This window comes from Chlamydotis macqueenii, chromosome Z (assembly GCF_036417535.1).
Source record: "Chlamydotis macqueenii isolate bChlMac1 chromosome Z, bChlMac1.mat, whole genome shotgun sequence".
NCBI classification, from domain to species: Eukaryota; Metazoa; Chordata; class Aves; order Otidiformes; family Otididae; genus Chlamydotis; species Chlamydotis macqueenii.
This window is the reverse complement of record NC_141593.1, coordinates 19537502-19550705: the sequence shown is the minus strand read 5'-3', so window position 1 is coordinate 19550705 and position 13204 is coordinate 19537502. Positions and strand designations below refer to the sequence as shown.

The 13204-nt window shown below is 40.3% G+C and overlaps 1 protein-coding gene across 3 annotated transcripts in view; it reads left to right on the top strand.

Annotated features, from left to right (window-relative positions):
- PDE4D (phosphodiesterase 4D) overlaps positions 1 to 13204 on the top strand; it is a 366332-nt gene that overhangs the window by 239309 nt on the left and 113819 nt on the right. For 2 of the 3 annotated variants that reach the window (XM_086770099.1, XM_086770101.1), the window contains exon 2: positions 1380 to 1571. In XM_086770099.1, the coding sequence (XP_086626225.1) occupies positions 1380 to 1571 (192 nt within the window). Of the gene's footprint in view, positions 1 to 1379; positions 1576 to 13204 lie in introns of those variants that run through there. The other variant, XM_086770098.1, reaches the window with a different exon arrangement.

Below are 13204 nucleotides of genomic sequence, written 5' to 3'. Positions count from 1 at the left end.
TTCAAAACCAGTGAGTGTCCGTCATGTGAACGCTGTTTTCAAAATGACTATTTCAGATGTGTTCATTACAAATACATATTACGATGCTAACACTGATCCCTGTTTAAAAAATCATGTGAAAGTTCATCCCTCATTCCTAAATGCTTTAGCAATATAATTTAAGTCCCTGTTATTAAGGCAAAGGAGCCCATGTAGTTGTAAGCAAGGTGTCATGCACACTTTTCCTACTATGCTGTAAAACTGAAATTGATCTTTGGTTTTAGAGACATGACCAACTAAGGAAACAAAAAACATCTTGCACTTCTGGCTGGATAAAATATGCTCCATCGCATCAGATGGAGACATAACCTTGCAATCCACACATTTGTGACCTCGGAGATTGCGTACCACAACACATTAAGACTAAAACCAGAGCCACGAGTTCCAAAAAGACTCCATACAGTACCAAAAGCAGCTGCTGGGCTGCTAAGCAACGCGGGTTGCCATGAGCGCGTCATCCCAGCACTGCCCTTCCTGCGCTACTTTCTGATTGATTGCAGACTCCCGTTCAAGGTCTTTGCACTGATTTTCAAAGCCCTTTGTGGAAACGTCACAGACTATGTTAAAGAGCATCTTCTCTCTCCATCTCTTTCTTTCTCTACCCTCACGCTTCTGCCTTTCGTGACGACAGTGTTCTTTGTGAAGGACAAGCCTGTTTCCTGCTCTTAATACCAAATACAATAGCTGGAACGGCTGGATCTAAACTGTGTAGTTCAAAGGCATGAATGGCCACGGAAGTCACGCTGCTTGGCAGTGAGCAAAGGACTCATTTATTCAATCTGTTTGTAAAATAGAAACTCTATTGCATGCAAACATGCCCAAGCACACACATATGGCTTAATGCCGATCAGCACTTTGTTTATTGGGATAAGACTACACCTGTTCTTGAAATATTTGGGTAGTAATGAAATATTAGAGTTGAGTACTCGATAACAAAAAGCCCTCAACTGCTGTAATGGTGGAAGAGAGAATAATGAGGGTCCAGCTCAGGAGAGATGGGGCCTGAGGAAGAAAACAATGAAACATCATGTTTCCTCAGGTACAGAGCTTGGGGATACTCTACATGCAGAGAAGCAGTCGGCTTCCTGTATTCCTAATAGTGTTTTCTTTCTCTACCAAATTTATTTTTCTTCAGACTCGTTCTTTTTGGTTATCAGCAATTTTAAAGTGTATTTCTTGTGTGCCTTGATTTTTAGCTTAGCAGTGGACTTGACCAGGTGTTTATTTCCCCATTATTATCAAGAATGAATTATGTAGTGATAAATCTGTCAGAAGAGTGTTTATTACTTTCAAAATTCTTATGTCAATGGCATAAATATTTTTCTCCTTTCTTTTTGCAGTTTTGATGTTGACAATGGTACGTCATCGGGACGAAGTCCCTTGGATCCCATGACAAGCCCTGGATCAGGGCTAATTCTTCAGGCAAATTTTGTCCACAGTCAACGTAGGGAGTCTTTCCTTTACCGGTCAGACAGTGACTATGACCTTTCTCCAAAGACCATGTCCAGGAACTCCTCCATTGCCAGTGATATGTAAGTACCTTAGGAAAATACTTTTAGCCTATTTTTTGTTCTCTGTCTTAAAAATTTATCTAGCCACAAGAAACTTCTTTTAAAAATCAAAAACAATAATCACTTGTGACTGAAGTCCTGGATAACTGTTTTTTTATTTCTTTAAAGAACCTTGTACTTATTTCTGCAGTTTTCTAAAAGTAAGTATATCATGAGGGTGCGCTTGATGTTCTTATACACTTCATTAGCTTTGACAGAATAATGAAGACAGTCAGTACTGGTGTATCAAAACACTAAGGAGAACTCGGATATCCTGGCTATTAAGTTATTTTCAAGAGAAATGATACAAACCCAGTTTCTGCTTCTTACTATTCTTGAGAAAAAGATGCCATTTATTTGCACCAGGTGTTTTTACAGAAAAGGCAGAAAGCTGGCAGAAATTAGTACATTCAAGAGAGGCAAAAATTCCTTCAAATATTCTCTTAACTAAATGGCAAAATTTTAACAAAAGCCTTTGGAAAGTTATTCTGTCCTCTGTCACTATTCTTCTGCAATGTGTGTATTTTCTGCTAGTGGATCATAGTTTTCAAGTATGTGTAGACCCCAAGTTGCAAGGATAGTGGAAGTCAGATGCAAATCTCTGTTTATTTGTCAGACAATAAAAACATGTTAAATGTCCTAGTTTTGTGATAGAAATTAAGAATAACATGTTTTGGGGTTTTGTTTGCCTTCTCTGTGCCAAATTTCACTGCGAAGTAGGTTTTTATGGTTCAGTTATGGATCACTGAAATAAAGGACCAGTCTTGAAGAGTCCCATAGTGAATGAGGAAGCCTAAAGCATTTAAAATCCAGCATTAATATAAATGCTGTTTTTTTAATGAGGCAAATCCTAGTCAATATCTTCTTGAAAAAAATAACAGAGTCAGTACACACAACAAAGGAAAAAGTTTTTCATAATAATGAGTGACATTTCATCTGATATTTAACTTGCAGTCATTATAATTGAACACTCCTGTTTTCAGCTTACATATAATTATTAGAAATGTTGATTAGTCCACCTAATTATAGCTCTTTTCCTATGGAAGTATCAAGATAAGAAAAATTCTTGCCTTTACAGAGGGTTTGTGTGAGGTCTATACCTCAGTTAAGCCCTGTAGGTTGAAGTACTCACTGGTGCCCAGTGCGAACAGTTTTGGTTGAGACAAAATGAGTGAGATAAAGACCAATCCATCTTGCCGTGTTGTAAGGAAGACGCATTTCACTTGCAAATAGTGACCTTCTTCCAGCAAATCTTCCTCTGACGAATAACTTTTCTTTTAGATGAACAAGAGTCAAGCTTTTAATGTGGCACCTGAGCCGGGATACCATTTGGAAAGACTTTTACATTCAGGGGGACAGTCCAGATCACTGTGTTGCTTAGATGAGTCATTTCAATTAAGAATTCAGTTAGTGCTCCATCCTTGAACTCATAATCCACTTCTGCACTTCCTAGAATTCTGGGTAATATTTCATTATATGGCAGTAAACTGGATAAACAACTGAATTACTGAAAACACTGAGCACACTTTTACCTTTGGATATTTGTATCTGTGCTTCCCTGCAAAATTTTCTTAAAACACATCTGTGTATAAAATTTATCTGACCTCACATCTTGATAGATTTTCACAGTCTTTTGTCACAGAGGAGCTGTTGTAATAAGAAGGTAAATATTCCTGCAACTGTTCAGGATGGGAATACCTTAGGAAATATAAAAGGCAAGTTGTTCTAAGCATGAAATATTAATCATGTATCAGTAAGCCTAATTATAATAAGCTTGATTATTTCACAGAAATAAGTAGAAGAAAACCAAGGAATGAAAGATGGGAACATTTAAAAAGATAAAATAGCAAGGAAAAAAAAAAGAAAAAATACCATGAAGTTCTTTACATTTTAAATCAAGGAGAAACTGGATGTGCTCTTAGAAGGGAAAGCCACTGAAGATTTTTCAGATAGAGAAACCACTCTGGTTGAGGCATTGCTAAACGAGGTGGAGGCTGGAATAATTGTCAGGGGAGGTATCATACAAATTTTACGTTACTCCAAATTATCCTGTTTCCCTTTTGCATCTATCTACATGCTTAATTTTAAGTATTGCATGTTTCTTAAACACAAGCAAAATATATTAAAAAACATGCACAACATTCAGGTAATGCAAATGAATTAATTGTACATTTACAACTGCACATTGTAAGCTAGAATCCTCTGATTCTTCAGTACTTGAGTTACCAACCTCAATATTTTACTTTATAAAGCAAAATAGAAAGCAAAAGGCATGCATCTTTTATTTGGAAGGAATATAACAAAACTTTCTGGCATTTCCATTATTCTCAAATAGTATGCTTACAATAATAGGTTCCACTTCAGTAACAGCAGATGAAACAAAATAAAACTTCAAGGTTTGTCAAATATGGTGTGTCATGATCAAAGTCAGCCAGTGGATGGCAGTGCTAAAATACTGAATTCATCATTCTGTCATTTGTTATTTGCACTGCTGCAGCAGCTCCAAGCTCCAGCCGAGACAGGGAACGCAGTTACGCTCAGTCCTTTGCAAACCCAAGTTGAAAAGATGGGCTCTGCCACAAACAGCTTGGAATTGAAGTGTAAGATGATAACCAAGAGACTAGTACAGTCAGATACCGTCCCCAGGAGAAGGGACAACGTGCGTCCCTATGCCCAAAGTAGTAAACCTCACAGAACAGCCAAGGGGAGTTTCATTCAATGAGCTGAAACGTGGGAAGAGGAGGGAGAGGTGGAAACTTCTTTTAAATCAGAGATATTAAAGTATATTTTAAAGTGAGGAGCCAGATTAGCTAAGAAAAATAAGAAAAGAGAGGATGAGTGCAAGAGTCCTCAGATGAGAGAGGATTAGTGGAACAATGTAGGTGTAGTCATGGCAGAAAAATCAGCTCTATTGTAAGAAAGTAAAAACAAATTAAAAAGAATGGGAGTCAGTAATGTGTTTTTTAAATTACGTTTTGGAAGAAACAGTATCATCCTAGAAAGGAAAAAAAAAAAAAGAACATGAAGATGACATGAGGAGATGAGAAAAAGCCATGCATCATTGTGAAATGGAGAGGCAGGTGGTTCAGACAGGAAGATGCAGCGTCCAAGGCAGAAGATGCATTGTGAAGCCTGGCTGTGGGATTTCCAGCAGAGAGGTGAGGATGTGCAAGAGACAGATAAGTAAATGAGCAAGCCAGTGAGGATCAGTGAGCCAATATGAAGCATTACAGGGCAAGATCTGTAATGATGGACAGGAGAACAATTTTAAAGAGAAGGCGAATAAATAACGGAAAATTGGAGAAAAAAGTCCTCAATGGCACACTTGCAACACTGGGGAAAAAAAGGGAACAGAAGCCAGCTGAAAGATGGGAGAATCATCAGTGCTGTACTGGAAGAATTGTCAGGTTTACCTTTGAAGGCATCAGTGAAGCACGGAGCTCTGAACAGGGATGTCTTGTAGAGGTGGCCTGATTACCTAATACTCAGCCGTTTGAACTGCTGTTGCTGCTCAGAGCCTGCAAATGCAGACGGAGGCGGCGGGGGTAACACTTTTTATGTCTTTCATGCCAAAGGATCGCTGCTCTGATTAATGGAGCATGAGATCAGATTTGTACGGAACCTCCCTTTTAGCAGAAATACAGATCTCCACTCAGGTTAAAAAATGAATTATTCAGTGAAATCATTAGCACTCTCATGAACACCAGAAAGAAGCCAATAAGCAGTTCACTAGCGAGGGCAGAGCTCGTGTTTTAATTGCCACCCTAAAGGGAGAAAAGCACGTGTAGTGATCCTGAAGAAGCGGTGCAGAGTGTAGCAGACCAGGCCAGAGGACCAAGGCGCTGTCGGTACAGAAGTCTGTCTGAGCTCTGCTATGTCTTCTGAATGTATCTAGGGGAAAAGGCCTCTGACAATTAGTACTCCTGAAGCCTGCCCTTTCCCTGTTTCCGCAAGGTCTCAGAATACAGCTTGGCGGCAACATCCTGGTCTTTCCAGGATGTTGGACCAACTGAATGTCACTCAGTAAAACAGTAGCAGACGTGGGGAGTTTTATTGGCCTCGTTAGAGACGCTCAGCACTGTTTCTTCAAAGATGTGAAATATTAATATAAGCTCTGATTAGTATAATTACACAAAATTGTTAATTTCTATTAACCCTTCCGTGCATCTTTTAAGCACCAGAACCCAGCCAGGGAATACTGACCCTAGGAGGTCATGGGCTTGGTGATTTGCTAAATGGCCAAATGGCCACCAGTATACCCATTCGCCTAACTGGCCAGCCTACCACTATTCTGCGAATACCTTCTGTAGATAGTATCATCCCTCTGCTGCAATCCCTGGTAAAACAAATGTCAAGAGAATGCAATTTAGTCCAGAATTTTTTCCCTGTAACTATGGTATTATCTTGCCTTCTCCTAGAGGATGTGCTGCTTTGTAGACTGTATTTGAACATATCTGTAAACCTTGGCTCCACGTTTACCAAGGGAAAAATTAATCCCCTCTTTGAATAATAAAACCCAAATGTGGACTACTTTGGAATAAAAAGAGCCTCTGTAGTCTGATAAACATGGATACTAACATACAGAGATTTGGGTTGTTTTGTCAGGATGAATTATCCTCTACTTCAATAGCTGGAAAAATAGTTGTGGAATTTTTAATTTGTGTGGGTATTTTTTCCCCAAAATAAAGCCAAAATAATCTGTAATTTTGAAAAGAACAAAGTATAACAGAATTATTCTGAATGCAAAAGTTACTTTAAATAAAGGGAAATTCCAAGGTAGGGAGTTCCCTTATTTGTCAGTGAATGGCAGGTCTGGTCCTGACCTGAAGATGCATATGGGCTAAAATATCCCTTTAACTGTCATGTGGAACAACTGCCAGAGAAGATAATTTCTGAGGTAAGGTCACACATGTGTTTCCCAGTTCTCAAGAATCTGCGCAGCTTTTTAAAAAACTGCATTATATTCAATCTGGATCAGATTCATAGAGGGAATGCACTTTAAAGTAATGGCAGACAAAGATGGCAAACCTGGACATTTAATAAGGTTCACCCAAACCTTTAATATGCCAATAAAATCATGAAATGAGGTTATATTTTCTCATCCAGAACAGGGAGCCAAATTACTAGTGATACAGCTTATTGTTCTGTTTCTGAGCCAGGAAGTCCTGGATTTATTAATAAACTGCTGTAACTATGCATCTGAAGCTACAGAGAAGAAAAAATCTTTTCCCCAGAAGATTCTGGCCAAGACTCCAGGAGAGCAGAAAAGACATGCAGTTCCTGAGTAGAGTAATTACACCTCAGTTTAACGAAGTAGAAATAACTGGTTTTTGTTTCCAGATAAACTGCTGTTGAAATTCCTTATGATTTGTTGGATTCCTTTTTCAGAATCTATGATACTACTGTATCAAAGAGGTAAAATATTAATTAATCTGTGATACTACTGTATCACAGATATTACTAACAGAAAAGAGCCAATTAAAATTCAAAGTCCAGGTTGATTTTTAAAAAATCTTTTAAGATGCATTTTCTGTGTGCGTTTCATCTTAGGAACAATTTTTAATTAAAAAAAAAGTGTTAAGTTGCTTGAGATATTTATTTGTCTATGAAAAAAATGTACTTACATGGCTTTAGGAAAAATAGACCAATATTTTGCTTAATTGAGTTTTGCTTTTTTGTTCTTAAGATCTTTTAAATTTAGGAAATCACCAAGTTGCAGCTTAAATTAAGCAAAGTAATTAGGAAGTCACTTACAATCTTTTTTTTCAGTTAAAAACATTTTTAAAAAAAAGATCACTGTGACTTTTCCAGTTGCTTGGGACATTTTTCAAATTGAATCAAGTACAAAGAATCCAGTAATATCCTGTTTGCTTAAATTTATATATGTTTACACTAATGTCATTTGTTGATCAGGAAATCAGTTATGTTGTAAACAAAAAAAAATAGTATTTTCACATTGAGAAGGCTTCTTTTGATCTGCTTTTTAGTTCAGGAGATTCTAAGTTGCCTTTACATAGTTGTTGAATCGGGATTTTTTTTTTTCATGAAATGCAAATTGATTTTATCTTATGTTCAGACAATGCAAAATCATTACTGAGTTTATATCCAAATGCTAAAACCTAACCGATTCTCAGCTGAGATGTCAGCTACATCCCACTAGCACTCATCTCTGGGCTGGCTGCACAGATCTGCAGTGGAGGGAAAGGAGGATGGGTGCACTTTGTGTGTGCGCACGTGTGCACGTAATACCAAAGGACAGGAGCAGTGTGGAGAAAGGGCACTTTGTAAAGAGGACTTGAATGTTTTTGGGAATGCCTCTTTGATTGTTTTTCCAGCTTAGTGATTAGCTGCATGCACAGGCTGAATTTATTTCACAACCCAGAACAACATTAGTTCTTGTTTCACCCCTCAGGGCACAAACAACATTCTATGTGCTTGCAATGGCACTAATGCTGTGTTAGCTGTAGAGTTCGTTCCCTGAAAATGGACAAACTAAAATTCTGATGGGTTTGCCTTGTTTTTCTAGAAGTCTTCTGGTTTCTTCTTATATACATAATTTAGCAGTGTTTGAATTTGGTTAGGGGAGCCTTTTTTCCTAGACCGTTAAGCTGAGATAATCTTCCTGTGCCTGGCTGAGAGCAAGCTCGCTCGGGCTGGGAAGTTACCTTGAGTAGGTGCTGTTCTCAGCAGCTCCTCTCTGATCTATTTCAGAAGGGAAATCTTGCAGCCTGCATCAGTAGGAGATTCGCATGGAAAGTCACGTGTTCTTATTCTTCAGAAGTAACACAATCATATCAGTTCTCAACACTTAAGCATATGGGGCAGGGACAAGCAAGCAACCAAGTGTCTGCTGCTTAAAAGCAGTTCAAGACAATAAATTTTATTTGTATTTGCAACAAGCTAAGAGTTTATGTGTGTCAGCTAATGCAATCAAAACTGATTAATAGTAACTCATTAAGCTGCACTAACTTGATTGCTTCCAGTCATGTGTGCACACCCACTCATTAATTTTCTCTAACCTGAGCAGAAAACAAACCTATCCTTCAGTCACTGATGCTTGTTTGCTTTACAGCCTTGCTTAGAGCTAAATGATGATTTCTATTGTATGAACAGTCCAACAGCAGCACAGCTGAATGGGCCTGGACTCTTCTCATCGGGCTCAGTTCTTTTCTGGTTCAAAGTCCTACATCCTCTGGCTTAATCCAGCCCCTCTTTCAATGCACAAACCAAACCTCCACACTGCAGGAGCTTCTCCCTTGCCACCGCCTCAGTGACCCCCAGGCAGACTGCCTTCTCAGCTTAGAAGGAAAATCACCTATGCCAGTGAAAGACTCTGGCAAGACCATGCTGTTTCTCTTTGGGACTGAATAATTCTCTATCAGACTTAATGCAGGCCCAGAGTTGTCTTCCATTCTTCTGTCATCTAAAAAATCTACTGAATCATGGTAGGATTAAAGCATTGAAGCTTGGTGGCTGTTTGGGCCAGTGCAATACAGGTGCTTTTTTGACTTGTCCTGTGTTTTCATATTTTGGATATCACGCTGGCATCCTTCTGTGATGGCACACTACATCAGTACCTGCATGATTTCCCCAGGCAAATTACCCAAGTCAGATGTGCGAGTGCAGTCTCTTTGGAGACCTTTAAGTTTCCTGAGCAAGGAAGTAGTTGGATCGGATGCAAGAGGCCTTGATCATCCTTGAACTCTTCCAAAGGCGCTGTGATACTTTCATGGGAGGTGGAAGAAGCCTGATAGTGTTCCTACAGTATACTATATGGAATGGGGAAAAACAGTAATACTTCCCATTCTTTGAGTTAGTCAGCTGATTCTGATTCCAGCCCATCCAGCAATCCTGAATGAAGCTTCTGGATTCGATGGGTCTTAGTTTATATCGTCATCACTGAGATACAGTTAACTGCCCTTATCCACCAGCAAAGTCTCTTGTTTCTAGTCTGCTCAAAAGCACAGGTGTTGTGACATGATGCTGGTGCTGCATAGTAAGGTACACAGGTAATCAGGTGTCGTAGTTCAGCCCCGATCGGGACCAGACTGCAGTCTCTCTCTTGCTCCCCCCACCCTCTGAGAGAATAGGGAGAGATAATATAAGGAAAAATGGCTCAAGGTTTGAGATAAGGACAGGGAGAAATCCTTAAAGTTACCGTTATGGGCAAAACAGACTTGACTTGCGGAAAACTATTCAGTTATTACTAAAACCAGCAGGATAATGAGACAGAGAACAAGATAACCTCCCCCTACCCCTTCCTCTTCCCGGGCTTAACATTATCTCTACCACCTCCCCCCGAGCAGCACAGGGGGGAAAAGGGAATGGCGGTTGTGGTCAGTTCATCACACGTTATTTCACACCCCTGCTTCCTTGTCGGGGGAAGAACTCCTCACATTCCTCCCCTGCTCCTTCGTGGGGTTCCTCCCATGGGCCGCAGTCCTTCAAATTGCTCTGGCATGGGTCATCTCTTCCACGGGGTGCAGTCCCTCCAGAACAGCTGCCCCTGCGCAGGCCCTCCACGAGCCACAGCCCCCTTCAGGCATCCGCCTGCCCCAGCGTGGGGTCCTCCCCGGGCTGCAGGGGGATCTCTGCTCCTCCGTGGGCCTCCATGGGCTGCAGGGGCACAGCCGGCCTCACCATGGGCTGCACCACGGGCTGCAGGGGAATCTCTGCCAGGAGCAGCATTACTGCTCCCCCTCCTTCTTCACTGATCTTGGCGTCTGCAGCCATTCCTCTCACAAAAAATTCTGCACAACCGGCTCAGGCAGACGCCTCTCAGGTTCTCTTCCCATCTCATCTCCTCCCCACTTCTTGCAGTCGGGCCGGGCCCACGACTCCACCTCCCCCTCTGCCCACCGCTCACCGTCTTCACATCTTCTCTTCTTTTTTTTTTTTCTCTTTTCCCCTTCTTAAATATGTTATCGCAGAGGCATTATCATAAACATTCTGCTACCTGTTGGCTTGGCCTTGGCCAGCAGTGAGTCCGCCTTAGGCCTGGCCGAGTCCACCGGACAAAGGGGAGCAACTTCCAACAGCTTCTCTGATCATAAGGCAGCCAAGTATTGTTTTCTTCATCAGCATGCCATGGTGGAGCAACATGATCTGTGTTCCACATGAATTAACCAGGGTATTTGGAAACACTTATCTGCAGTATTTGCTAGTAAGATTTATGCTGGAGAAATGGTTTTGCGCTTTGGTGTGTCTTTCTAAGTCTAACTTGCTTAGTTAGATAGTCTAAGAAGAACTACTATAATGAGCTTTTCTTTTGGCTGGGATAATGGACTTCTCGGGGACTGTGGCTTTTCGGAGGCAATCCTCTTCTATCTGGTTAGCTCAATTGAAATTAAGTAGATTGAACTCTCCAGAACTCCCAATATTACAAGCAACACTTTTGACTAATTAGGGCAAGCTCTGTTGCTATATTAGAAAGTATCAGAAGGACATAACTGCATGACGTTTTGGAAGATTGTGGTGTTCAGAAGCACTCAGACAGTAGTTGACAAGTCTGCTTCATTCAGGGTCTGATTTCTGTCTACTGTGTGATAGAAGAAGGGGTTTCAAGTAGCTCTGTTCCCAGAAATAAAGAAAAACAACCTCCTCCTCTGTAGCTTATAACTCCATCAACAATTTCAATTGCTTACTCTGTCAACCCTCAATCCTAGCCTGCCCACAGTGTCATAGTCTACTTTTATGTTAATCTTCTTCCCTATTTTGTAAGTTTTGTGTAGACAGTATGGCTTTCCCCTTACTTTTATATTTGCTATGTTTCTCTACTATAAAAAAAAAAAAAACCAAAACTAAAAATGTCCCAAAACAACTCTGTAGAAATGAAGCCACATCTTGTGATGATGTGACAAAAGCCTTAGTTCTTGTTGTGGAGCACAGTGCAGGGATTCCAGATAGGCACTGTCCCCTAGGGCTTTTCAAAGTCTGCTGGCAGACTCAAGTAGGCTATGTCCCAAGTCTATAGCCAGATAATCCAACACAGACTATGCCAGTTGGATTTAAAGCCTGGCCGGCATCCTCAACCAGTACTTGTCCTAGGGAGATGAGTGAGTTTTTCACTCAAATGGAGGGAGTCTGGCAAACCAGTGTGATCGTGCTTTAAAGTGATACAAAGCATCAAGATTACTTCCACTAGTCTTAAAATTAATGCTATAAAAATTGTATCAAGATTAACCAGGAATTTTATTTTGACCATATCTTGTCCACGAAAAGGTATCTGTCAAACGCGTATAAATATACTTTATACATTTTCCCAGCTCTATTTAGACAGAGCTCTTATTTATCCTGTTCATGTCTCTCATCTGCAATATGTGTCTTCAAGATCACTCACTTGGTGTTCTTCACTTGTGCCTAGAAAGTCTTAATTTGCATTTACTATGGCCCTTATGAAGACAAACCTTATTCAGGACCTTCCCTGTGAAGCTCCACACTGGCAAATGCAGACACATTTCTAGTGGTCTCTGAGGTCTGGGACTCACTGCTTCTTAATGGACTCTTGTTCTGACCCAACTAAAAAACCAGCCTTCCTTTTTTAACTATATCCTAGCAAGTCTGCATAATGTCTCTCTAGCTACTCCTTATTAGATTATTATAGTAAATTATCCCAACTTAGTTAAGAAATAAAGGTTATGCAGTCACCCTGCCTATCCTTGTGTTAATCTTCCTGCCTGCTTCTCTGTCTGTCCATGCGTGCATCTCTAAGTTCCTTTTTAGTGGGGGCAAAGGTAATTACTGTCCTGTAATTGGGATAGAAGAGACACATTAATGCCAATCTTCAGGAGAGGAAGCAAAATTTTGCACTTTTTATTTGGCAACAGTCAGCTGAGCATGTTAATCTAACTTCTGACTTAGCAAAGCACTTTTATCTCTTCGCCAGGGTGGTTACCATCATAGGTTATACGGGGTGGGTTCAAGTATGTCGCATAGGAAAGGTTAGGAAGCAAAACACAGAAAATTTGCAGAAGGTTAGGATTCATTACTTTAACGAGGTAGATAACTTGTAATGCATTATATAATCTTTGTTCTGCTGATGGAAATTTGGCCTGTGTTCTATGCCACAACGATTCATCTCATGTGGACTGTTGTGTGCTTTACAAGTCTTTTTTGGTGGTGGTAGATTTGATCGTTTTGAATTTTGGGGCTATGTGAAAATTATTCTGCTTTCACATCATGTCTTTCCTTTGACAAATGATGATGTAAACAAGTATGCAAGACATTCTAGCTAGCAGAGTCTAACACTGATGTGAATGATTTCTTCTAACCTTAAACATTAATAGCTTTATCTGTATTTGGAAGCTTGTGATACATTGCACAGGGTTTGCACTCCCTGTTGTTGCTTCTGTATATAGATGTGTAGTACTATCCTGCCCAGAATCGAGACAGAATCATCTATCAGCTTCCATATCATCTGAAAATAAAGCAGCAGGACACTCATACATTGTAGTGTTTGCTACACACGCAGTATGCTGCGGATCAATGGCACTTTGACTGAATCATGCGTGCTTGCTCTTTGGTACGAAAATAACACAGCCACTTCAGACATGTCTGCTCCCTTTTTGAGCACTCTCACCTCTTCCAGATTTCCTGACCCAATGTAGATTAAAGAT